At 41.3% G+C, this 27044-nt stretch overlaps 2 protein-coding genes across 26 annotated transcripts in view; one reads left to right on the forward strand and one right to left on the reverse strand.

Moving 5' to 3' along the window:
• The window catches only part of GLT8D2 (glycosyltransferase 8 domain containing 2), a 56459-nt gene extending 41934 nt beyond the window's left edge, over positions 1-14525 (reverse strand). Inside the window, exons 1-5 of one of the 15 annotated variants that reach the window (XM_082349947.1) lie at positions 13679-13824; positions 11316-11455; positions 9991-10041; positions 4003-4466; positions 2373-2570 (exon numbers count right to left, since the gene is read on the reverse strand). The gene's annotated coding sequence lies outside the window, so the exon portion shown is untranslated. Of the gene's footprint in view, positions 1-2372; positions 2571-4002; positions 4467-9990; positions 10042-11315; positions 11456-13678; positions 13827-14408 lie in introns of those variants that run through there. The other 14 variants (XM_082349946.1, XM_082349942.1, XM_082349941.1 and 11 more) reach the window with 14 other exon arrangements.
• Positions 14473-27044, forward strand: part of HCFC2 (host cell factor C2) — a 60510-nt gene continuing 47938 nt past the window's right edge. For 8 of the 11 annotated variants that reach the window (XM_082349872.1, XM_082349874.1, XM_082349867.1 and 5 more), the window contains exons 1-5: positions 14473-14725; positions 15225-15443; positions 16145-16293; positions 17763-17923; positions 26777-26985. In XM_082349872.1, coding sequence (XP_082205998.1) covers positions 14563-14725; positions 15225-15443; positions 16145-16293; positions 17763-17923; positions 26777-26985 — 901 coding nt within the window. In that variant the 5' untranslated portion in view covers positions 14473-14562. The remainder of the gene's footprint in view (positions 14726-15224; positions 15444-16144; positions 16294-17762; positions 17924-26776; positions 26986-27044) is intronic. The other 3 variants (XM_082349869.1, XM_082349868.1, XM_082349876.1) reach the window with 1 other exon arrangement.

The raw sequence follows: 27044 nt of genomic DNA on the forward strand, positions 1-27044 counted from the left end.
AAGAGGAAATCCCTAGGTAAGGCCCTGGATGGTTGGAGCTTCAAAGAGGAAAGGTCCTAGGGCCTGTGACTAGGAAGAAAAAGGAGAGCTTAGGGAATTGACCTGGACCAGAGAAATGTCTGTGAGGTTTAAAAACAGGTCCCAGATGATCTTGCATGGGGAGTTGTTTTACCAAATGTCAAAGAGTTTGGGCCTGTGGTCAAACCTGGAAAGAATGTCTTAAGACCTGGCAGTGGCTAAGGGGATTAGCTCTGCCTTGGAAGAAAAGGCAAAAGTGGGAGGGACTCCAGAAAAGTATTCCAAAAATCAGAGCCCATAAGTTTTATTTCACATGCCAACTCTAATCAGTTGGTAGGAGCTTTCAGGATTGACAAATTGAGGAGTCTAAGGCCATCACAAGACTCAGTGAAAGAAAGAAGGAAAGAAGGAAGGAAGGAAGGAAGGGCACTGTGATTGATTAATCATGTCTGCCATGGGTTCAGGTAAGGAGGTAATAGGAAAGAACCTGGGAATCAAAAAGGAATATAAAAGAGGGGCTCCTAAAATGTATTTTTGAATGACTTAAATCTGGCAGGGCATGTACCTGAGTGGAAATATCATGGGTTTTGTCATTAGACAGAGCTGACTTTGAATCCTGGTTCTGCCTCATTTCTTACTGTGTAATCTTGGGCAATTTACAAAACCCAGTCTGTAAAATGGGATTGTTTTGCAGGTTAAATTAAATAAGTTATTACAATGATAATAGGAGACACTTACATAGTAATTTCTATTAGCCAGGCATTGTTCTAAGACCTTTATATGTATATTAATTAATTTGATTCCCACAACAACCCTATAAGGTTATTTTTCTCAGTTTACTGATGAGGAAACTGAAGTTCAGGGAGGTTAAGAGACCTGCCAAGAAGCTCTGTGATTTCACGGTATTCTCTAAGACTTGACCCTGAAGTTCACATGTGCATAAAATACATTTAATAGAGCACTTCAACTTAAACCAGGCAGACTACAGAGTGATGAACAGGACAGGAGCATGCGTTTACTTGAAGAAAAGAGAAAGAAGGACAAAACCAGGACTTAGGAATTTGGCCTCCAACTAAACACCTCTGGCCTTTTTACTTTTTGCTGGAGCATGAAAGGCTTACTCCTGATCCACCAAAATAAGCAGGGTGGGGATGTCTTCAGTTTGCGGACGACCCATCCTGCTTTCTCCTGTGATGAATTGAGGCATTCTTTCACAACATGGCTTTAGACCAGGTGCCGACAAACTACAGCCAGATCCTGCCCATCACCACTTTTTAAAAATAAAGTTTTGTGGGAACATAGCCAGGCTTATTCTTTGATGTTGCTGTTTGATGTTTTTTCCACGGCCATTTCCACACTACTTCCACATAACTGAGTCGTCATGATGGAGACCATCTGGCCTGCAAAGCCACCTATCTGGCCCTTTGCAGGGAACGTTTGCTGATCCCTGCTGCCCACCTTAGGCCAGACTTTCTACATATCAATATGGCATGCGTGATCAATCATCTGTCCTTAACCAGGGAAGGGAGAACAAGATGTCCCCTTGGGTGTTCGCCAGGAAAGGTATGAAGCAGGATGTCCATGAGAGGAACCAGGGTGAAAACACGTGTGGTCAGGATAGGATATTGCAGGGACTTCCCTGGCAGTCCAGTGGTTAAGACACCGCTTCTACTGCAGGGGGTGCGGGTTTGATCCCTGGTCGGGGAACTAAGATCCCACATGCCACATGGCATGGCCAAAAAATAAAAAATAAATAAATTTAAAAAAAGAATAGGAGGGCTTCCCTGGTGGCACAGTGGTTGAGAATCTGCCTGCCAATGCAGGGGACACGGGTTCGAGCCCTGGTCTGGGAAGATCCCACATGCCTCGGAGCAACTGGGCCCGTGAGCCACAACTACTGAGCCTGCGCGTCTGGAGCCTGTGCTCCGCAACAAGAGAGGCCGCGATAGTGAGAGGCCCGCGCACCACGATGAAGAGTGGCCCCCGCTTGCCGCAACTAGAGAAGGCCCTCGCACAGAAACGAAGACCCAACACAGCCAAAAATAAGTAAATAAATAAATAAATAAATTTATTAAAAAAAAAAAGAATAGGATATTGCAGAGTGCCTATGTTAATCTATGTGATGTGATAAAATGGCTCTGTGTCAACTGGGAATCACAGTGTTAAAAAACAAACTTAAGCAGATTTCTCTTCTGCAGCAGTGGTCCCCAACCATTTTGGCACCAGAGACCGGTTTCGTGGAAGACAATTTTTCCACAGACGGTGGGGGGAGGCCGCGGGGGGGACGGTTCAGGCGGTAATGAGAGCGATGGGGAGCGGCAGATGAAGCTTTGCTCAAGCTCGCTGCTGCTCACCTCCTGCTGTGCTGCTGGTTCCTAACAGCCACGGAGCGGTACCAGTCTGCGCCCCGAGGGTTGGAGACCCCTGCTCTGCGGGACTTCTCAGGACCTTTAAAATGCCATCATGCCTTGAGAGTGCTGAGAGGGGGATATGGTTCACAGAACGTATTTTCCCCACGGGACTATCTTCTTTGGAACATTCTTTGGCAGACGCTGAAATAAAAGAAATCTTTAGAATCATGCCCCCTGGGAACTAGGAATGAAAATCGTGAGGGCTGTGGCTTGCTGAGCGTGTCTTTCTCTCAGCAAGGGAAGAAGCAGGAGAACTAAAGAGAGCCAGAGTGGAAAAAAAAGAGAGGTGTTTGAAGAGAAGAAGGAAGGAAGCAGAACCCTGGAGAGACCACTTGGACGGATGTGAGGAGCACCTGGACGACTGGACTTTGGGAGGGAACAATGTGTCAAAAGCAGGGCTGCGGCCCAGTGCAGGATGCGTGGTCACTTTCACCATCACCACTGTCATCATCAGCACCACCAGAGAAGCTGACCTCCCCTGAAGCCTCACTACTCTGCAGATCCTGCATTATGTCCTTTAGACACATGATGTCGCTTAATTCCCATTTTACAGATGAGGAGATGGAGTCACCCAGAGTCAAAGCTTATAAAGCTTATAAGTGGCAGCGCATAGACTCACCTCTGTGAGTCGGACCCCAGAGCCCATGTTCCCACCACTGCCCTGCACTGCTCTACTTCTGAGTTAGATGGAAGCCTGGAATTCCATTACGCAGCACGCAAAGGATACCGTATACAAATGCAACACCAAAACATTCAGAGGAAAAGACAAAACAAACCAATGTCACTTTGGATATTTGGCTGCACGGGCCAAACAGCTAGAGGACTGACTTTTTTCCACAGCACATTCAGATGTTTGGATATCATATTTTCTTCCTCTCTATCTTCTTACTCTTGTTTTAACTATCCCTTCTTAACTTATGTCATAAGTTATATATCAGGCTTAGCCAATGTATTATGCTTGCTCATAAAGTGAACAAAAGAAGACAGTTTTTTGAAAGTTAAAAAGCATTTTCAACCCGACCGTTATGACTACCATATTTACAATAAGCCTCATTTAGATTTCATACAACTGCCAGTTCTTTTGGGGGGGATTGGGGCCCTCAGAATAGCTTCCTAGGACAGATTTTGAAAACATGAATCACAGCTCAATTAAATCTTTTGTGGCTCAGAAACATACCAGCATTAAATGCTAGCATTTATCCAGTCCTAGCTAACAGATGATTTCCACACTTAAAATATGATGAAAATAGTAAGTAAATCACACTATTTGGGGGTAGGGGGACGGAGATAAACCCAGGTCTGGAAAAGCAGTCCAGGATGTGAAAAACTTGCACATTGAATATTTTGGATTTGCAGCGACGGCAAAAAAAAAAAAAAAAAAAAAAAAAGAAGAAGAAGAAGAAGAAGATTCCGCTAGCATGCTACAAACATCAGCTGGAGTGCCTGAAGGTGGTTTGCATGGGACAGTCCACCTCTGATTTACTTTCTTGCATCTACAGCAAAATAAAGGACAGCTGCCAGCGGGCCAGGGTGAAATAGAAAGGCTGTCACCCTGCTGTAAATTTCTGTTTACCTGGTGAGCGGTGAGGGCAGGGCTCCTCCGTCCAGAAGAGCTGCAGGGCAGAGCATTCAAATCGTGGCTGGCCCTGGGGTGCTGCCCTTCACACTGCTTCAGCTGCTCCTACAATCCCACTGGAAATCTCAAAGGGCTGGAGAGCCTCAAGGCCAATATTCCGTTTCCAAGACAGTCTTCCTCCCCCACTGCACCTCCCCTGCTTGCGCAGACTCTGGAGCAGCTCGGGTTTCTTCCACCCCTGTTCCAGGCAGCTGGCAATCTAGGTGTTGTGCTGGCCGAGTGATGCGGCCCCTGAAACCACTTCCAGATGGGCTTGGCGGGTCAGACTTCCTCTCCCAGCCTCCTCCGGCAGCCCGCAAATCATTTCAAAAACAAGGCTGCTCTGGAGGAAAACATTCCAAACTGGAGAAAAGCAGACGCTTGGAGGGTGAATTTCCACCACACATTGGGTCTAAGGTAAACTTTGAGAGGGCAGAAGTGAAAAAATTAAGTTCATACTGATTTTAAGAATATCTTTCCTGGCCACTAGCTTCCCCTAAAATGCCCTAGTCATTAAAATGCTGTTGTCCCCAAATCAAAGCCCAGATAAAAACTGTGGTCTCCCTTCGACCAAGGCAATGATAGTGACAGAAATTTCAAGATGGTGTGTTTTGTGACTGAACATGGAAAGGAATCAGGCAGTGAATCAACCCCACCCAGCTCTGTGCTGTTCTGTGTTCCTGCCATTGATTCTCAGAAATCCAGGAAATGGTGCCAGCACTTTGCCTGGGACCATGGAATTTATTTAGCAATGGCCTCTCTCCCTCATTCCTATAAAGAAATGAGTCTGCCCCTGCTCACTGCCACCTTCTAAAGTGGTATTGCCCAATAGAAATATAATGCAAGCCACATTGTCATTGAAAACTTTCTAGTAGTCACTTTAAGAACAGAACAAAGAGGTAAAATTAATTTTAATGATAAATTTTACTTAACATAATATATACAAAAATATTATTTCAACATGTAATTGGTATAAAACTTATTAACAAGACTTTTTCTTTTGTATGAAGCCTTTGAAATCTGGTGTGTATTTTACACATGCAACACATCTCAATTCCCAAACTAAATTTCATCAGAAACAATTGATATGTATTTAGATTTGATAAAATTTACAGTTTAAAAAATAGATTCACATATTCAGGTTGCTCCAAACATACTTCAGAATTTTCTAATAACTGAATCGTGAATCAGTTTTTCAATTTAAATTGATTAAAACTAAGTAAAATTAAAAATTCGGTTCCTCGGGACTTCCCTGGTGGCGCAGTGGTTAAGAATCTGCCTTCCAATGCAGAGGACGTGGGTTCGATCCCCGGTCAGGGAACTAGATCCCACATGCCACAACTAAGAGTTCACATGCTACAACTAAGGAGCCCACCAGCCGCAACTAAGGGGCACACGTGCCGCAACTAAAGGAGCCAGTGAACCACAACTAAGGAGCCTGCCTGCCACAACTGAGACCTGGTGCAACCAAAAATAAAAAATAAATAAAATAAAAATAAAATAACAAAAAAAGAAATTATGTTTGTTTAAAAATAAATAAATAAAATTCAGTTCCTCAGTGGCACTAGTCTTTTTTTTTTTTTTTTTTTTGGCTGCGTTGGGTCTTCATTGCTGCGAGTGGGCTTTCTCCAGTTTCTCCAGTTGTGGCAAGCAGGGGCTACTTTCATTGCGGTGTGGGCTTCTCATTTCGGTGGCTTCTCTTGTTTCAGAGCACGGGCTCTAGGTTCGCAGGCTTCAGTAGTTGCAGCATGCGGGCTCAGCCGTTGTGCCTTGTGGGCTTAGTTGCTCCGAGGCATGTGGGATCTTCCCAGACCAGGGCTCAAACCCGTGTCCCCTGCATTGGCAGGTGGATTCTTAACCACTGCACCACCAGAGAAGCCCCTCCTTTATTTCTGCTGGGCCATGTGCTGAGCTGCAAGAGGCTTACTGTCTATGACCTATATTTCCACATTGGATGCACAGATTCTCCCCTGGGGAAGAAATGAGAATAGAAAGAGATCTAGGATATAAGGGGCACCCTAAGTGTAGTGGCTACCAGCTTGGGCTCTGGAGACAGACAGACAGACCTAGGTGTTAGCTCAGATGTTATACTTACACATTCCTGAAAATCTCACCTTCAGTTTCCTCACCTGTAAGGTGAGGAAGCTTTTTGTGAGGGTTAAAAGACATCATGCATGTAATGCACTCAGTAAGGGCTCAGTACATGGAAGTTATTATTATTGTTGTTGCATGAAGACACCCCAAGGTATAAACAAGAGAAAGAAATTGTAACAGTAAGCAACCGGTAACTTTTTCCAAAAAGTCCAAATGAGTTATATGCTGTTTCAAACACTGGTAGCCTGGTACTACTTAATAACCTCTCTGCTTCTTCCCTTCAAATAGAAACACTCTGTCATTTGAGGTGGCAACTGTTCAGTTAAAAATACTCACCTCCTCAGAGGTCCTGAAGCTAGAGCGGCATGTGAGCAGAAGTTGGCTGTCTATGACTTCCTAGAAAGCTATTGTTTTCCTGGCAAAGAGCTGTTTGGTGCCTTTTGCCCTTTCCTCCTGTCTGAAACCCAACCTTGGTGCCTGGAGGTGCAGTCGCCATCTCGCAGCCCTGTGGATGAAAGGCCCACCCCGTGCTGCTGCATATGGTCCCACGGGCTGCGCGCAGAGACCGCCGAGACCGCCGTGGCAAGTCAGTCAGGGTCCCGGCAGGACACAGATGGCCCACCCCAGTGAGCTAATGGTGAAGACTCTGAAAACAGGCACTATTTGAAAAGGTGTAGTCAGTGTTAGGGAAACATGGTGAAGAATTGATGCCTGGGGTTGGCAATGCAGGGAGCCATTACCATCCGAAGTCCTGCAGGCAAGAGAAGGGAGTGGTTACCAGGAGTGGGAGAAAGCAGCTGCAGGGAAGGGCTGCCCAAGAGGAGCAACCTCTGTTCACCCCCATGAAAGGGACTAGGAGGTACATTACCCCAACCTTACAATCTCCTGTGGGTGGCGCCTCCCATTGGCCAAACCCAACTGGAAGTCAGAGACCTGGAGACGTCAGGTGATGTAATACATTTAGGTCAGCCTCACGGCACTGAACAAGTTAAAGAAGAGTGGAGAATAGATCTTCATAAGCAAATGGAAACTATCCGTGCCCTGGCGTTGGGTGACTCAGCAGCCCTGCACATGTTAAGTGAGGAGGGCGGAGCAAGAACGCAGGAGCCGCCTCAGTCCCGATGGCACCGGGAGTCACCACAGCAGCCTGAGCTGACTACTTACGGAGCATCTAACCGTGTGAGGAAAATAAACCTGGACGCGGTTAAGTCACTTCGGTCAGGTTTCAGTTATCTGCCTGAACACAGTCCTATGTGATCTATATGCCTTTTCGATTTGTGCTGTCATTAGTCAACACAACGTATATCTGAGTCATTATTATTCCACGTTTATTTCTTATTAGTTGAAAGCCAAATGTTCATCATTGCTTACCCAATGGGCCTGCCTTGGCTGAGTGTATTACTTTGTAGATAAGTAGGTAAGATAAACTCTATTAAGGCTGATAAATGTGACTGGAAGGAAAGGAAGCAGCATTGTGCAGCAGCAGTGAATCACTGCACTGGGTCAGGCTGACAAGCCTCTATTTATTGCCTCGGTCTCCCAGGGCTGGGCTCCGGGATCATCCACATGGGGCAGGAAATACAACTATGGGGGCCTCAATTCCCTCTCTTTGGCTGGTGGGGCTCAGTGATGGGTCATCTCCTTGTCCAGAGCTTAGCTGCTCTGGCTCTTGCCTGCTACCCCCTGAGCTGCAGCAATCGCTCCTGCACCTGACTCTTTGCACACAGGGTCCCTTTCTCCCACGTGAGAAGACTGCTTTTCCTCCCTGGCTTATGTGCCAGCTCCTTCCTCTGGTAATTGGTGTAGGCTCTACCTGGCCTGGGGTCCTGCCTTGTTCTGGCCAGCTGCCCTCTCCAGGCCTTGGCCGCAGCTCTAGCCATGGCTGGAGCCCTGTGATCTGGGAGCAGATCTCTCAGACACCATCTGCTTCCTTCATCTCAGGAACAGCGCCTGCCTAGGCTCTCTGCTGTTGAGCTCTGCCTACCTGCTGGCACTCCTCAAAACCCCTTCTCAGACTGCTGCCAATAAGCCCTTGGCCTGAGTCCTCAACTGAGATTAAGGTATCCCGTGGACACGGCCATTTTACACTCTTGGCTGAAAACACTGCACTGTCTGCCACCTCCCAGCACCAGCCCCTCCCTCTCGGACTGACTCCTCAGTGGCCCGTAGCTCAGGAGGAGTAGAAACAGTAGTAATATAATGAAAATGACAGAAGTTAAACAATCTATTACTTACTAAATGCTAACCACGTGCTAGGCATTTCATAAGCACAGCACTGTCCTTGCTGTGCGTGGCATCAGCACAAATTTCAGTCACCACAGTGTAGTTTAATAACATCAGTCCCCCTACAACACAGTTCAAATCTGTTACCACAGTATATCAACTGAGTAACTGGATAATTACTAACTTTGCTGCTAGCTTTTCAGTCCACAAAATTACTACGCTGATAACAGAGCCACATCAATGATGAATGACCAATCATGTCACTTCTTTGACAGTCTGTCAGTGATTGGTCACTGGATAGCTGTTATTCGGCTTATGTACAGACAGCAAAGCGTGTAGTTGTGTTGCTTCATTAATTCCCAGTGATAAACCCATGTGACATCTACAGAAATGGATAATAGAATTGGCCAACAAAGAGAAAAGTTAGCAAAGAAACAAAAAATGATAATAGTGGGAGTGACATTCAAATCAAAGGTAAATGAAGGTAGAGAAGAAATTAGTTGGCCGTGGGATGATACTGTCGCTATTCAACTCTAGCTATGCAGCCAGAAAAATCTAGTAAGGGTGATTTTACGAACATAAATAAGGAAAGTGGTTGTGATGAGAGGGATGGAGATGTTCCAGAGGAAATGACATGGGCAAAAAATTCACATTAGAGGAACTCTCAAAGGTATTTTATGATGTTAAAAGTGCAAAGGATAAAATATGGGAAGCTGATCCAAACTTAGAAAGGAGTATGACCATTTTCCAAGGCACAGAAAAGATGCTCACTCCTTACAGTAAGTTATATGGCAAGAAGGTAAGCACTGCTCAGCTGCTCTTGGTAAGTTTTATACCAAAACCAAAACAAAAACAAACCCTAAATATTTAATTTTCATCTTCAATATGTCCAATGTTTTAAATTACAGTAGAACAAATAAATATTAAGTCTACTATTTTTTTCATTTCTTTAGACATTTAAAACCAACAGTAAGAGAACTTTAAATATTTTAACAAAAATATTTAAAGATCATGAACAAAACAATTGTAATTTTTCCCATTAGTAATTAAGATCGTTTTGCAGGGTTTCAGCTTCCATGGCCATTTTCACAGAACTGCACTCTCATGCAAAGCAAGGACAGCCTGTACTTTGCATATATTATCTCAGTTGATCTTCAAAATAACCTTAAGAAATAGATGCTATTACAATCCCCATTTTATAGACAAAGCATCTGAAGCTCAAAGAAAATAAGTAATTTGACCAAGACCACATAGCTAGTAAACAGCTATACCTATTGAATTCTAAATCCCGTGATCTTAACCTCTATCCTCTATGCTGAGATTCCAGGTAAATGATGGTGTTTGATATGGGGGAGCGGGAGTGAAGGAGAGAAAGTGGTGACAGATGAAGGCATCTTCTCTAACGTAACTTCAAAAGGCTAGAGCAGCGCTGTCCAATAGAGCTTTCTGTTTTCTAATATATTTTTATAGAATATAAACAATTACATAATCTATGAGCTAGACATATATTCAACCCTAGTACATGTGTAAATCTACATGTACTTCTGAATCCATCTTTTCTTGATCCTCTAGGATCTTGCTCAATCAAGTTTCAACCTGCCCTGAGACAGGCCTACTTGGTTAACTCACCAATTCTCATTTCCAACTTTCTTCTCCCTTGCCTGCTGCTCATTATTGAGGCTAAAAACAAACAAACAAAAACACTTTCTTAGACTCCTATAGCCACTCTCCTGCAAGAAGACCCCCACAGTCTGCTCTTCTCTTCTTTCTCTGTGATAGAACCTTGACTATTACCTGAGCACTTGGCCATTCTAAATAAAAACTACATTTCACAAACTTCCTTCAACTAGCTGTGGCCTTGTGACTAAATACTGGCATATGGGATGTAAGCAGAAATAACATGTACAATTCCAGAATGTGTTCTAGAGACGGGAACATTCCTTTCCCCTACTGTTTCCTGCTGGCTGGAGTGTAGATGCAATAGCTAGAGCTGGAGCAGCCATCTTGGATCATGAGTTGGAAGGAGGAATTCCAATCCACAAAGTCTACAAATTCCTGAAGATGTGGTGAAATAGAGCCACCATGCTGGCTTTGGATTGCCATTTCCAAAGTTCATTTACATGGGAGAAACATAAACTTTTAAAGCCTATTTCTGTCCCTGTAGCTAACGTAATCTTAATATAGCAAATGCCCCAGTTCTGGCCAGTGAAACCTAAGAGCAAGTATGCTGGGTGGCTTCTGGGCAAGATGCTTTTCCTCCCTGTAAAACGAAAGCTCTATTTCCCCATCCTGGCTGTCCTCCTGCTTCATGCCTTTGGGCATGGTTGTATGGGGACACAATGTCCAAAGGTACAACGACCTTCTTTTGACCATAAAGGAAAAGTCAAGAGAAATTCAGAGCTGCTACCTGGAACCGTAACACCATTGAACTGCTGAATTAACCCTAGACCTACCTACCCCAGATCTCTTGTGCAAGATAATTAAGTGCCTTATCATTTAGCCACACTGTGTCGGATATTCTGCTACTTGTAACAAAAAGCATTTCCAAATGACATATTCTTTTGCTATGATTTAAATGTTTGTGTCCCCCTCCAAATTCATATGTTGAAATCCTCACCCCCAAGGTGATGGTGTTAGGAGGTAGGGTCTTTGGTATTTTGGTGCTTAGGTCATAAGAGTGGAGCCCTCATGAATGGGATTAACGCCCTTATAAGAGACCCCAGAGAGCTCCTTCATCCCTTTCACCAGGTAAGGATACAGTGAGAAGTCAACAGTCTGAAACCTGCAAGAGTGTCTTCAGCAGAATCTGACCATGCTGGCACCCTGATCTTGGACTTTCAGTCTCCAGAACTGCGAGAAGTAAATTTTGGGTGTTTATAAATCACCCAGCCTCTAGTATTGTGTTACAGCAGCCTAAACCGACTAAGACATCTCTATTGCTCCTTCAGTCTTACCTTTTCAACTGGATCCTTCTTCTGAGCCCACAATCATGTTCAAGTCTCATCCTTGGAAAAGAATAAGAAGAGTTTGCTCTGTACACAGCCATTTCTCCCCTCCAGCCACTGTTTTTTTCTTTCCTTTTGGGGGCAAGTCTCTGTAAAAAGTAGACTATACATGTTATCTGTGCGTCCTCACTTGTTATTCATTCTTCGATCTTCTGTGGCTTCCCTCCTCCCACTCCACTGAGTATTTTAATCTAGGCCATTAATAACCTCTTAGTTTGCAGACGTTGCTTCTTCATCTTTTTCTTATCTGACCTCTCTATGGCTCTTGGCTTTGATAACCACTTCCGCTCTGTGAAAGCCCCTTAGCCTGTGGCTTCTTTGACATCGCCCTCACCCAGTTCCCTTTTGACTTCTCTGGCTATTCGTTCCCCATTTCATTCATGAGAGCCTCCTGCTGTCTTTACCTCTTAAAAGTTGGTTTCTTCAGGGCGCTATTCTGCCTCACTCTTCTCTTCCCTTTCTACACTCACCTCCTAGGTGGTAACTTCCATTCTTAAAGTTTCAAAGATTGAAGGTAGCTTTCTTGAGAATTGGGGACCTATTCTAGACTCCTCACTTAAGCAGCGTTGAGTCAAAGGTGCTCTGGTAAAATATCTTTCCCATTGGATTAAGCATCCTGTCATGTATTGAACTGTGTCCCCCCAAAAAAGATATGTTTAAGTTCTAACCTGTGATTGTGAACTTATTTGAACATAAGGCCTTTGCAGATGTAAACAAGTTAAGGTGAGGCCATTAGGTGGGCCCTAATCTGATATGACTGGTGAACTTATAAGAAGAGAAGAAACACAGACACAGAGGGACAACACCATATGATGATGGAGGCAGAGGTTGGAGTGATGCTGCTACAAGCCAAGGAAGGCCTAGGATTGACGGCCACCGACCAGAAGCCAGAAAGAGGCAAGGAAGTATTCTTCCCTACAGGTTTCAGAGGGATATGTCCCTGATTTTGGATTTCTAGACTCTAGAACTGTGAGACAACAAATTTCTGTTGTTTTAATCCACCTGGTTTGTGGTACTTTGTTACAGCAGTCTTAGGAAACTAATACAGACCTCCACCACTGTCCTGAAGTTCCTTATCTAAGCAACCAGTTATCACTTGTAATCTCCTTTGTCTTAACATTTTGCCTTCATCTCTCCCTTAGTTCAGAGATTTTCAGACTTTCAAATATCATATACCAGTTTTGATTTTTTTTAATTTGAATATCAACATTGGGTTTGCAACTTTTAATTTTACCCTTAGTCTTTTGCTATAAGGACATTAAAAAAACAAAACAAAACAAAAAAAACTACCATCCACTTACAGCATCAGTCATAAAAGTTAGGACATTTTACCATTAAACTCTCAGAATAAGAAAAAATTCTTTAAATGAAGTATTTAAAGTTTTATGAAAAACTCATGGCTCTACCCCAACTTTTCCAGTATTGTTTCAGATACATAAAAACTTTATAACTGAAACATTTAAGAGCCCATGTTATGTATGTGACCAAGAAAAATATCAGTACATAAATATTCATAGCTTTCTTTCTTTGTTTCCAGCCACCTTCCTATTCCGATTCCAAATTCTCTTTGACCATATTATGAAATTGGGGAATTAATCAGTGACAGGAAGAACTTGAAAAGCAGGAGCTGGAAAGAATACTAAGAATTCCTTTTTAAAAGGGAGAGAATTACCTCTCAAAAGGAAGTTTAGATGAATGAGAAGGTGGGAGAGGCATGGTTAGGTTTGAGGGAATTGGGGGAGGAGAGATGAGCTAGGCATACGAGAGAAATTGAAAATAGTAAGATGAGGGAAATGAAATTTTAGGAAATTTGGCCTACATTATGTGTATTCCCTCTTTGATACCTTCTTGAGAGTGTGAGGTAGGGATTTAAATTGCTTTCTTTTCCCGCCCCCCCACCTCTGCCGCTGGACTTGTATCTCTTTGAGTGTGATTCTGTGTAGGACCAGATCACAAAGCAGCCCGGACTTAACAGGGTTACTTATGACTGTATTCACAGTAAGTATGGTATAGTGGTTAGGGGTTGGGGCTCTGGAATCAGAAGTTCTGCGTTTGAATACTGGCCCTAATTCTTTTCTGCTGTGTGCCCATGAGAAAATTACTTTACTTTTCTGTGCCTCATTTCCCCATCCACGAAAGGGAAATAACAGTACCCACTTCACTGGATTGTTAGGAGAATCACAAGTTAATTCATATAAGGCAAGGAGGACAGTGCTTGTCAATGAAACACCCTCAAATGTTAGACAGTAATAAAAGATAAATCTATAACCTCCCACCTGCTTAAACAAAACAAAACAACTTTCGCGGCTCACCGTTCCTAAACTTCTTGGCATGTCACCCTCCAAATCTGATCTGCCTAATTTGCCTTTGCAGGCTTAGCTCCGACCTTCCCTCCGGTGTTCCTAGCCGCGGGTGGCACGCAGCGCTCGCGGCCTCTCCACCATGGTCCAGACTCCCTCCCTCCCCCCGCCTTCGCGGGCATCCACTACGCCCCGGTGCTCTGCGCGCAGTCACGCCCTCGGCGGAGATGGACTTCCCTCTCCTCTCCCCGCGCTCCCGGCACTTCAAAACCTCTACGAGAGCTTTTCTCTTGCTGTGTTGTCATTGTTTAAAGCATCTGTCCCCAACCTTTTTGGCACCAGGGACGGGCTTCGTGGAAGCCAATTTTTCCACGGAATGGGGGGCGGGAATAGTTCAGGCGAAGAGGAAGCTTCGCTCACCCCCTGCTGTGTGGCCCCTTTCCTAACAGGCCCGGACAAGTTGCGGTCTGCGGCCTGGGGGTTGGGGACCCCTGTTTTAAAGGGTCTGACTCGCCCGCACATCCTAGATGCTCAAAGTGGCCGTAAAGGAAAACGCTGTTATCTTCTCCCGCAAATAAAAATCTGGAGGCTCTGGATGGGGAGGGGAGACTGGTCGGTAGGAAATTTCCTTCCACCCTAAAATCCCTTGTCCAGGGTGCCAACACCAGCCACGTCACCCGGGGGCGGGGGCGGGGCGCCCTTACCAGGACCCCCTCTGCTCCCCTCAGCCCTCCATCCTTACCCTGGACGCCCGCGGTCACGTGACCATCACCCTCCTCCGTGAGGTTCCCCCCCTCCCGCGTGCACAGCTGGAGGCGGGTCCCACCTCTCCTCCCGGAGCAGCGGCGCCGGAGCAGGCGCGGTGCATTGTGGACAGAGGGGCGGGGGTTGGGAAGATGGCGGCTCCCAGCCTCCTCAACTGGAGGCGGGTTTCCTCCTTTACGGGGCCGGTCCCCCGCGCCCGGCACGGACACCGAGCGGTGGCCATCCGGGAGCTGATGATCATCTTTGGAGGGGGCAACGAGGGCATCGCCGACGAGCTGCACGTCTACAACACGGGTAGGCGCGGCGGCGGTTCTTCGGCCCCGCCTGTGGGAGCCGCGGAGGGGGAGGGGAGACGAGGCGGCGGCCCCGGCCCTGACAGCTGTCACCGCCGGGTCACTACCTCCTCCGGCGGGCGGCGGGGAGCGAGTCTCGGCCGGGAGGCCCCAATCCCGCAGCGTCCCAGTCCGTAGCTCCGTTTCCCCGGGGTTCGCGGGGCGGAACCGGCCCCCGAGCGGGGCGCGCCGGCCCTCGGGCAGGCGGTCCCGGACCCCCCCGCCCCAGCCCTGCTGGCGGACGTAGGCGAGAGAGACTGTTTCCACCCGCCTGGGCCTCTTCCCGAAGTCTCGCCCACTCCGGGGCCCCGAGATCCCTCCCTGTCAAAACCCACCTCCAAACCAGAGCTCCTCCGGGCCTCTCCCGTCTTTGCCTGCCTGTCTTCCTTAGGAGGAAGGGAATATAGGGGAGATGAGGAGGGAAAACGAGAGGCCTTCTGGTACTTTCACCCCAAATACAGCCCCGTACCTGGCAGTTGGCAGTCAAGATTCTTACCCCGTTGGTAGCCCTCTTCACTGGCGGGGAAGTGGCTCGTGGGTGATACCGGCGCCTGTCTGTGTGCCCAAGCTCAGCCGTTCGGCGCTCGGGGAGGACTGTCGGCTTGAGCGCCGCTGCACATCAGAAATGCCCCCGGCCGCGGAGGCCCTGACTTTGAGTACCTCCGTGGAACAGAAAGGAGGTTGGAATTTCATTTTTCCCACTTGTAAATGCGCCAGCTGTCCTAAGGAAGCTGTTTTCTTGGTGTAAGGCTAATTAATGAGTTTGAGGTCTATGTCGTGATCAATAACTTTTCTTTGACCAAACAACTTAATCGTAGTGGTCATTTAGAAATTAATAAAATGGTGGAGTAGGGGAAACTTTATTTTTTCACCTTCTCCTCCTCCTGGCACCCCAGCATAAAAAAAGTTAAAAAGTTAGTCGACAATTAGGTAGACTGTAAAAACCTTGGCTGTGGAATAAGTTAGACCTGGTTTGAATTTTGCTGTGCCAGTTGCTCAAGGATCAGCGCTAAAGTAACTGAACCGAAGTGTCAGATTTTTCACTTGTAAAATGGAGAGGATGATGCTCCCCAAGTAGGGTTTTTGTTGAGAAATTAAGTGATATAGATCAAGGTTTTCAACAGCAGCACTATTGACATTTGAACCGGATAATTTTGTTTGTTTTAGGGGCTGCCCTATATCCCCAGCCTTCTACCCACTAGTTGCCAGTAACACCTTCCTCCTGCAGTTCTGACAACTGTAATTTTTTTGTTTGTCCCTGGGGGGGCAAAATCATTCCCAATTAAGAACCACTGATATAAATGATTCATATAAAAGTACATACTCATAGTTTGTGATAACTGTTTATTATAATTGGTTTTAATTTTATTTCGGCAACTAGTTACAAATCAGTGGTTCCTGCCAGCTGTTAGAGGAGACATCCCTCCAGGCTGTGCTGCCCATGGATTTGTCTGTGATGGTACCAGAATATTAGTATTTGGGGGAATGGTTGAATACGGAAGATACAGCAATGAGTTATATGAGTTACAAGTAAGTGTTTTTCAAATTTATTATCTCAACCTGAAATTTTAATGATATTGCTCATAATTCTTTGAAAGATTGCAAAATGTTTCATTAACATGCTTAAAATAGTGTGAGCTTCACATTTCAGAGCTTCAAAGAAAACATTTCCACTTCACTAAAAAGCCAAAGTTTCCTTTTTTTTTTTTTTTTTTTGCCGGTGCCTTGTGGCATGCGGTATGTGGGATCTTAGTTCCCTGACCAGGGATCACACCCGTGTCCCCTGCATTGGGAGCACGGAGTCTTACCCACTGGACCACCAGGGAAGTCCCAAAGCCAAAGTTTCTAATGTAAGTCTTTTTCCGATACCCAGTGCAACATTTGTAACATTAAGATACCTGTTACTTAGCCTCAGTTGTACAAGTTATATGTTTGAGCTTTTGTATCTTAGTGCAGTCCTTCTTTAACTTTAGCCTGCAGCAGAAGCACCTGGAGGGTTTGTGAAAACACAGATTGCTGGGCCCCGCCCTCAGAGTTTCTGAATCAGTATTCTCTACAGAGAATTTGCATTCCTACTAAGTTCCCACCTGCTCCTGCTGGTCTCCAGACCATAAGTTTTTGAAAACTTCTGCCTTAGTTATAGAAATTGTTACCCTCACGCTAATAATCACTTTTTTCCCCTTTTCTGGCAGTACATACAAAAGGGGTAACAGTTTCAAATAGCCTTTCTAGATTTTACTCTCTAATAAACCAGACCCAGAGCCCTCTGTGACAGCCCTAACTGACTTTTATCCCTGAACTGTATATTCCCAGGGCTGTGATCATAAGGGTATCTGGTGGTTGGCAGATGTAGGTGGATTATGCCTATTTACAAGCAGTTCATTTAAAAATTTTTCACAAATAGTTTTAGATAAAGAAAGCATCCATGGCTAGAGAATAAGTTTTGGAGTTTGGTTTGTTAAATGATCTTTATGTTGGACTTCCCTGGTGGTCCAGTGGTTAAGACTCTGCACTTCCACTGCAGGGGGCACAGGTTCGATCCCTGGTTGGGGAACTAAGATGCCGCATGGCATGCGGCAGCCAAGAAAAAAAAAATTTTTTTTAATGAGCTTTATGTTTATTTAAAGGTTAAAATATATACCATCCATGAATTACCTGATTTCAAAAAGTGAGAGTACATAAATTACATTTAATCTTAAAGCTATAAATAATGTTGAATTTTTCATTTGGAAAATATTTTATAACTGCTAGTGTTTATTATTATAAGCTTAGTTTGCCATTGTGGAAAGCTGTGAATATGGAAGACTAGACTGAATTTCTATTGGAACACTCATTTTAATTCCTGAAGTTATCTGGTTAACTTGTCATTTGTCCCAAAAGTAGCTTATTGAAGTGTTCTTACTGGATTCAGATTAAAATGTATTGGTATGATGTTACACTATTGACAATATAGGAGCACTTTCCTGATTTTGTCTGAGAGTATTTATGCTCTTTTTTAGGCAAGTCGTTGGTTATGGAAAAAAGTGAAACCGTATCCCCCTTCTTCTGGTTTACCTCCTTGTCCTCGGCTGGGACATAGCTTCTCTTTATATGGTAACAAATGCTATTTGTTTGGTGGCCTGGCAAATGAAAGTGAAGATTCAAACAATAATGTTCCCAGGTATGCCAACACTTTTTCAGACCAAATGTTTATTTTACGATTTAGATTAAGAACATTTAATTTCTTCCATCTTTAATTATCAAAAGTGATTGAAGCTTAGCCATTTTCAATTAAACCTAACAGTGAACAAATTTGTGTCCATTTTGTGTTTTCCTTAGTCCCTGGAGTATATCTATTTTCAAAACTGTGCCTTTTCCGATCAGAAATCATCTTATTAAATTGATATTAATATAACTGCTTGTGGCAATATATTTGTATATGTTGAGCCATAATGAATTTTAGTTGTCATAAGTGATAATGAAAAGTAATAAATGGATATTTTCAAATTATATTTCTCTGAGAGTTAGTGACAAAAATCTGAATATAAAATGAAGGCTGTCATTTCCATTTTTCTCATAGGAAGCTGTTAAGAGTGGTTCACACAAGCAAGTACTTTCAGAACCAATTCTCTCCTCCTTTTTCCAAACAGAATTAATCACTGCCTCTTTTCTTTTTGCATAATGTTTTGATCACATGGTCATTATAGCATTCAGGATTTGGAGGTTTAAAATCCAAAAGGCTGTTTTCTGATTCACTGCTTACCGTGTATGTGTCCTTTAGTGGAAGTAATCTAAGCCTGTTTTCCTTCACTGTGAAATGGGAGTGATTAAATACCTACCTTTCAGTGTCATTGTGATTGCTAAATAAGATTATTGGCATAATTTTCAAAGGACTTTCAAGTTGCCATCAGCAATATCAGTAGTTGTCATCACCATTATAATGTGTCTCTTTACCTACATTAGACTGATAATAGAGTCTTAGCTTTTTTTTTTTCCTCCAGACTTTAAAAAATAACATATACTAAAACTACATGGAAAAATTGGAAACTGGAGAAAAGGAAAAGAATTTATCCCACCACACTAATCCAGATACTTTTACTTTTAGCACATGTCTTTTTTTCATTTCCATTAAACAAATTTTTTTAGATACAGACTTGTAAAATTCAAGAAACTAGAAAGTATACAAAGTTCTTTCTCATAGCATCACTGTTCCCCAACATAGGCAAGCACACATAATTCAGTTTGATGTGTATCTTTTGGGACCTTTTTCATGTAACACATTGTATTAGCTTTTGTTGTGTCAAGGGTAAGCTTCTCAAGTTTATGCTGCTTGAGGGAATAACTAGATACACGTGATGCTTTTTAAAACCTTGATTAAAGCTAGCACATTCATTTCTGTTGACATTCCATTGGTCAGAGCAAGCCCTAAGGCCAAGACCTGAGTCGATGATGCAAGGATACATGTTCTGCTTTCTGGGAGAGGGGACTTGGGAACGTTAATCTGATTCTATGCAGACATGTATTTTTTTTATGCAAGTGAGATCTTTCTTCTTGCTTTATGACTTTGGGTGTTTACTTGTTTGGGTTTTTTGTTTGTTTTTTACTTTTAACAATATATCTTTACATGGCAGTAGATATGGATTGACCTATTTTTTAAAGGCTGAAAAGTAGTCTGAATTATGCAAATTATTTAACCATTCCCCTACAGATGGACATTTACATATTTCCATTATTTTGCTATTACAGTTTTTGCACATGTATAAATATTTTTGTAGGATTGATACTTATAAATGGAATTGGGGGGGGACGGTGTTGGTCAAAGGGTACATTTAAGTTTGTTTAGGTACCCCTGAATCAACCTCCAAAGAGATGGAACTATTTTATACTCCTAATAACTGTGTACGAGAGTGCCTTATACCCTCAGCAATACTGAATCATCTCACTCTTCTTAGTTTTTGCCAACATAATTGGTGAAATACATTTCATGGGTCTATCTTGATTTATTTTTAAACTAGGAATGAGCTTGATTAACAATGCTTATTGGATATTTACAATTCCTTTTTTGAAATTGTCTGTTCAGGTCCTTGTTTATTTTTCTATTTTTAAAAGTTGAAGTATATATTATATACCATAAAATTCATCCTTTTTATATGTACAATTCAATGATTTTTAGTAATTTACAGTGTTATGTAACCATCACCACAATCCAGTTCTAGAACATTTCCATCACTCCAAAAGAAACTTCTTATTCATTTGCATTCAGTCCCCATTCCCATACCAATCCCCAGGCAACTACCAGTCTACTTTCTGTCTCCGTAGATTAGCCTTTTCTGAACATTTCATATAAAAGTGCTTTTGTGCATTTATCTTCTTTCACTTAGCATAATGTTCTTAAGGTTCAACCATGTTGTAGCATGTATCAAATATTTCTTCCTTTTTATTGCTGAATAATACTCCATTGTATTGATATATCACATTTTGTTTATCTGTTCATCAGTTGGTAGACATTTGGATTGTTTCCAGTTTTTGGCTTTTATGAATAATGCTGTTATGATCATTTGCATACAGGTCTTTCTATGGACATGTGTTCATTACTCTTGATTAGATACCTAGTAATAGAATTGCTGAGTCATGTGGGAAATTTATATTTAACTTCTTAAGTACTACCAAACTGTTTTCCAAAGTGACTACCATCTTACCTTCCCACCAGCAATGTATAAGTGTTCCAAATTTTCCACATCCTTGCTAACACTTGTTATTGTCTGTCTTTTTTTTTTGTAGCCAACCTAGTGGGTATAAGGTGGTATCTTATTATGGTTTTAATTTGCATTTCCCTAATGACCAATGATGTTGAGCTTCTTTTCATAAGCTTTTTATCCATTCATATATCTTCTTTGATGAAATTTCTATTCAAATCTCTGTTCATTTGTTAGATACACTTGACCAACAGGCACAAAAAAAGATGCTGAACATTGCTAATTATTAGAGAAATGCAAATCAAAACTGCAATCAGGTACCACCTCACACCAGTCAGAATGGCCATCATTAAAAAGTCTACAAATAACAAATGCTGGAGAGGGTGTGGGAAAAAGGGAACCCTCCTACACTGTTGGTGGGAATGTAAATTGGTGTAGCCACTATGGAAAACAGTATGGAGGTTTCACAAAAAAACTAAAAATAGAGTTGTCATATGGTCCAGCAGTCCCATTCCTGGGCATATATCTGGAAAAAGCTATAATTCAAAAAGATACATGCATGCCTGTGTTCATAGCCACACTATTCACAGTAGCCAAGACATGGAAACAACCTAAATGTCCAAAGACAGATGAATGGATAAAGAAGATGTGGTACACATATACAATGGAATACTACATAGCCATAAAAAAAAGAATGAAATAATGCCATTTGCAGCAACATGGATGGACTTAGAGATTATCATACTAAGTGAAGTAAGTCAGAAAGAGAAAGACAAATACCACATGAGATCACTTATATGTGGAATCTAAAATATTACACAAATGAACTTATCTATGAAACAGAAAGAGACTCACAGACATAGAGAACAGACTTATGGTTGCCAAGGGCAGGGGTGTGGGGGAGGGATGGATTGGGAGTTTGAGATTAGCAGATGCAAACTATTATATAGAGAATGGATAAACAAGAAGGTTCTACTGTATAGCACAGGGAACTATATTCCATATCCTGTGATAAACCATAATGGAAAAGAATATGAAAAAGAATGTATATATTTATATGTATAACTGAATCACTTTGCTGTACAGCAGAAATTAACGTAACATTGTAAATCAACTATACTTCAATAAAATAAACCTAAAAATAAAATTTAGTTGCTTGTATTCTTATTATTGAATTATAAGTGTTCTTTATATATTCTGCATGCAGGTTTGTTTTTAAAAAAATCAAATATGTGATTTGCAAATATTTTCTTCCAATCTGTAGTTTTTATTTTCTTAATGGTATCTTTTGAAGCACAAAGATTTTAATTTTGCTAAATTCAATTTATCCATTTTTTCTTTTATGGATCATACTTTTAGCATCCTTTTTAAGAACTCTTTGCCTGTCTCAAGGTTATGAAGATTTGTTCCTCTGTTTTCTTCTAAAAGTTCTGTAGTTTTAGCTCTTACATTTATATCTGTGATTCATTTTGAGGTAATTTTTATGCCTGGGTAAAGTAAGTGTCTAAATTCATTCTTTTACATGTAGATATCCAGTTTTCCCAACACCTTTTGTTGAAAAGACTATCCTTTTCCTACTGTATTGTTTTGGCATCTTTGTTGAAAATCAGTTGACCATAAATGTAAGGGTTTATTTATGGACTCTCAATTCTGTTCCACTGGCCTTATGCCAGTACCACACTGTTTGGATTACTGTAGCTTTGTAGTAAGTTTTGAAATAGGAAGATAAAAGTTCTCAAATTTTATTACTCTTTTTTCAAGAATGTTTTAGCTATTCTGAATCCTTTATATTTCTGTATAAATTTTAGGATCAACTTGCCAATTTCTGCAAAAAGGTCTTCTGGGATTTTGATAGGGATTGTGTTGACTATATAGATCAATTTGTGGACAGTTGCTATCTTATTAGTATTGAGTCTTCCAATCTATGAACATGGAATGTCTCTACATTTATTTAGATCTTCTTTATTGTCAGTCAGCAGTCTTTTGAGGGTTTCAATGTACAAATCTTGCTTTTATTTTGTTAAATTTATTTCTAACTTTTTATCCTTTTTGATGACATTGTGAATAGATTTGGTTTCTTAATTTCATTTTTGGATTGTTCATTGCTAGCATATAGAAATACATTTGGTCTTTGTATATTGATCTTATATCCTGTGACCTTGCTGAATTCATTTATTATTTCTAATCATATTTTCATGGATTTTCGTTTTTCTTTTTATTAGTGATTCTTAGGAGTTCTCTATGTAATTCGTTTTATATGTTCCAAATATTTTTTCCCAAGTCTTCTCTTTGCTCCCCCCGCTTTTTTAAGGGTTTTCCTTTTTGTTTTATCAAGTATGACAGTATACTTTTTAATGGCTTTCTGGTTTGTATCCTACTTATTAGGAAGAATCTCCTGTCCCAAAACTATAAAAATAATTTTTCTATATTTTCTTCTAGTACATTCACAGCTTTGTTTTTGTGTTTAAAATATTAATGCATTTGGAATATATTTCTGTGACTAGTATGAGGCTTTTTACTTTTTCTTCTGAATGAATTTTCAGTTCTCCCACCACCATTTATTAAATAAGCCAATCCCCCCCACACACACACAGTGTGTTGAACTCCCATCTCTGTCATATCTTAGTTCTCGTAGAATTGGGTCTTTTTCTAGACTCTCTAGACCAGGGGTTACAAACTACTCTCTGTAGACAAAATTTGGCCTGCTGCCTGTTTTTGCTAGTAAAGTTTCATTGGAACACAGGTATGTCCATTCATTTACATATTGTCTCTGGCTGCTTTCATATTAAAAGGGCAGAGTTGAGTAGTTGTGACAGAATTTATGGCCTACAAAGCTTAAAATATTTACTATCTAGCTCTTTACAGAAAAAGTTTGTGAGCTCTTGTTCTAGACTCTCTTCTGTTTCATTAATATATTTACCTTTCTATCTTTTTTTTTTTTAATTTTTATTTATCCATTTATTTATCTGTGGCTGTGTTGGGTCTTCGTTTCTGTGCGAGGGCTTTCTCTAGCTGTGGCAAGCGGGGGCCACTCTTCATCGCGGTGTGCGGGCCTCTCACTATCGTGGCCTCTCTTGTTGCGAAGCACAGGCTCCAGATGCGCAAGCTCAGCAGTTGTGGCTCACGGGCCCAGCTGCTCTGCGGCATGTGGGATCCTCCCAGACCAGGGCTCGAACCCATGTCCCCTGCATTGGCAGGCAGATTCTCAACCACTGTGCCACCAGGGAAGCCCAACCTTTCTATCTTTAATTGTGATGTTTGCTGTAGGTCTCTAGTATATGCCTTTGATCAGATTAAGGAAGTTTTAAAAAAAAAAGTTATATATATATGAAGTATAGTTGTATAATATTACATAACTAACAGGTGTACAGTATAGTGATTCACAATTTTTTAAGGTTATACTCCATTTATAATTATAAAATGTTGGCTATATTCTCCGTGTTGTGCAGTATGTCCTTGTAGCTTATTTTATACCTAATAGTTTGTACCTCTTAATTCCCTACCCCTATGTTGCCCCTCCCCCCTTCCCTCTCTCCACTGCTAACCACTACTTTGTTCTCTATATCTGTGAGTCTGGTTCTTTTTTGTTACATTTACTAGTTTGTTGTATTTTTTAGATTCCATATATATAAGGAAGTTTTCTTAAATCTATAGTTTGCTAATTCATTTTTTCTTTCTTTTTAACCAAAAAATGGATGTTGAGCATAATTTTTAAAATTTTCCAAATGGAGGAATTCTCTGGTGGTCCAGTGGTTAAGACTTGGGCTTTCACTGCCATGGACTTGGGTTCAATCCCTGGTTGGGGAACTAAGTTCCCACAAGCCGAGTGGTGTGGCCAAAAAAAAGAAAAAAAAAGAAAAATTTCAAAATGGAAAGTTTTGTTATTGTTGCTAATATCTAGTTTTATTATATTGAGGTCAAAAAAAAAAATGTGGTCTATAGGATTTCTCCTTTTTAGTGATTGTTTTTGTGGTCTATTTCACAGTCATTTTTTGTAATTATTCCATAGTTGTTCATAAAGATTGTAAGTTCTTGACTGTTTGACTAAAAGGTTCTTTATTAAATCAATGTTTTAAGTTATTATTCAAAGCTTTTTTATCCTGTGGGTGTAGGTCATAACTTCTGAATGACATGTTAAAATCTCCCAGTGTGATTGTGAATTTGTGTTTTGCTCCTTACATATATAATTTCAACCTGTGTGTATTATTTTGTTATAGACTTATGTAAATAGGACTAACAATTAACTAGTATGCACTGGTATAGCATACTGGCTGGGATTCGTTCTGATCTGTTTAACTCTATGCCATATCAGTTGTTAAATAGTTTTAATATCATCCTGCTATTAATAGCTTATAGTTGGATTTGGGGTTCTTTTGTTTCCCCTGCATACGCCCTATCTCCAAGAGACTTTGTCTTAAAATAAGGAAGTTTTTTCCTGCCCTTGTAATTTTATGTCTTCCATCTACTCTGCTTGTTGTTGCTTCTCCACACCCCTTTCCCTGCCTTTGCTAGGTTTGTAAAAATTGTGATGAGGTTGAATATTTGTGTATGTGTATGTATGTTTATATATTTATATGATTTTTATTTCCTGTTTTGTGAACTACCTGTTTATATCCTTTTACCTATGTCTGTTGTGTGATTGGTCATTATCTTGATTTCTTAGGAGCTCTTTATATTAAGAAAATTCTGTGATGTTTACTAAATTTTTTCAGTTTTTCTCTTCTCTTTTGACATTGTTTATAGTTGTTTTTTTTCCCTAGCCATCTTATTTCCGTAGACTATGCTTTGCTTTTTTTCCTTCTCCTTCCTTTTTCTTGATTTATTGTTTTTCTTTGATTCTTTCTTTCCTTCTAATGATTTGAAAATTATACATGCTAATTCTGTGCTTCCCTTAGTTGCTTGGAAATCATCACACACATTTAAACTGAAGATGCCTTGTCCTCTTTGGAAATAGATTACTGTCTTTTTCTTTAGCCTTTTTTTGCTTACTCCCATATGTTACTCCCGAAACATATGTTTCGTAGAGTCGTGAATCTTATTCCAGACTACAGTAATGTTAAGAAATTAATTTTTTGGTCAGTCTTTCCCAGTGATTATTTAGACCTCACAGCCACGGTTATCAACATCAATTTAAATTTAATTATAAATTACTAGTTTCTTTGCACAACCATTTCTTTTATTCAGTGTATTCTTTCTTGGATTTCTTTTTATTTTTCCTGGATGATCTAGCATCATTTTTTCACAAAACAATTATATGGCTAAACTTTGCAGTTTTATATGTTCTAAAATGTTTAATTTTGCCCTCATATTTGAGTAATAATTTGATTACTCAATTTATTGAGAGATAGATTCTTACAAATGTCACTTTGCTCAAAACATTGAAAACATCCATGTCGTAGATGAGAAGTTTCATGCCAATTTCTAGAGTAAAAAAGCTATGTAGGACATTGCTATGACATTATAGAGTGAAAATTTAAAAAGAAAAAAAGTTGCAAAGCAACATTTGTAGTATATCTTGCTTATACATATGTGGGTATCCATAGAGAGAGAGGTCTGAAAGGGTATTTACTAATTATTGTCAATAGTGATTGTTCTGGTTATCTAGTACCATGTAATAAACTGCCCCAAAAGTTAGTGATGCAAAATAGCAACCATTTTATTGTCCTCGTGGATTCTGTATATTGGGAATTCATACAGAACACAGCAGTGATGACTAGGCCCTCAGATGGGAAGGCTTCAGTGGTCACTGCCATGTCTGATGCCTCAGCTGAGATGGCTGAAGGATGAACTCAACTGGGACTGTCATCCTGCATGCCTACTTCTGTCCTCTCCAGATGGTGGTTTTGTGACAGTTGGACTTTCATGGAGGTTCAGGATTCCAAGTGCAAGTGTTCTATAGTGAAGCTGCATTGGCCTTCTGTGACTGAGCCCCAGAAGTCACATAGTGTCATTTCACCACACTCTATTAGTCGAAGCAGTCACAACCTGCCTAGCACCAAAGGGAGGAGACATAGACCCTACCTCCTCACGGGAAGAGTGTCAGGGAATTTGCAGCTATGTTTTGAAACCTTCACGGTATTGTCATGGACAAGAGTGCTGGCTAAATGATGGCAGGAATTTTTTTAATCTCTTCTGTTCACTACTGATCCCACAAGAGTGCCTGGTACACAGTAGTGTTTGATAAATGCATGTTGAATGAATGAGTTATGGGGTTTCTGCTCTTCTAATGGCTTTCTGTATTATATGAATAAGCATATATTATTTTTATAAATAGAAACAAAAAGCAAATAAAAAGTGTATATCATGTTAATGTTTTAATTTCATTCATTATATCCTAGATATTTAAATGATTTCTATGAGTTGGAGCTACAGCATGGTTCTGGTGTTGTGGGTTGGAGCATTCCAGTGACTAAAGGGATTGTGCCTTCTCCAAGAGAATCCCACACAGCTGTTATATATTGCAGAAGAGATTCTGGAAGTCCTAAAATGTATGTTTTTGGTGGAATGTGTGGTGCTCGCCTTGATGACCTATGGCAACTTGACTTAGGTAAGCTTAAGTTCATGCAGGCTCAGGAATTCATTATGATTGATAAAGGCAAATATAAA

The sequence above is a fragment of the Balaenoptera borealis genome, assembly GCF_965194805.1.
Source record: "Balaenoptera borealis genome assembly, chromosome: 13".
Classification (NCBI taxonomy): Eukaryota; Metazoa; Chordata; class Mammalia; order Artiodactyla; family Balaenopteridae; genus Balaenoptera; species Balaenoptera borealis.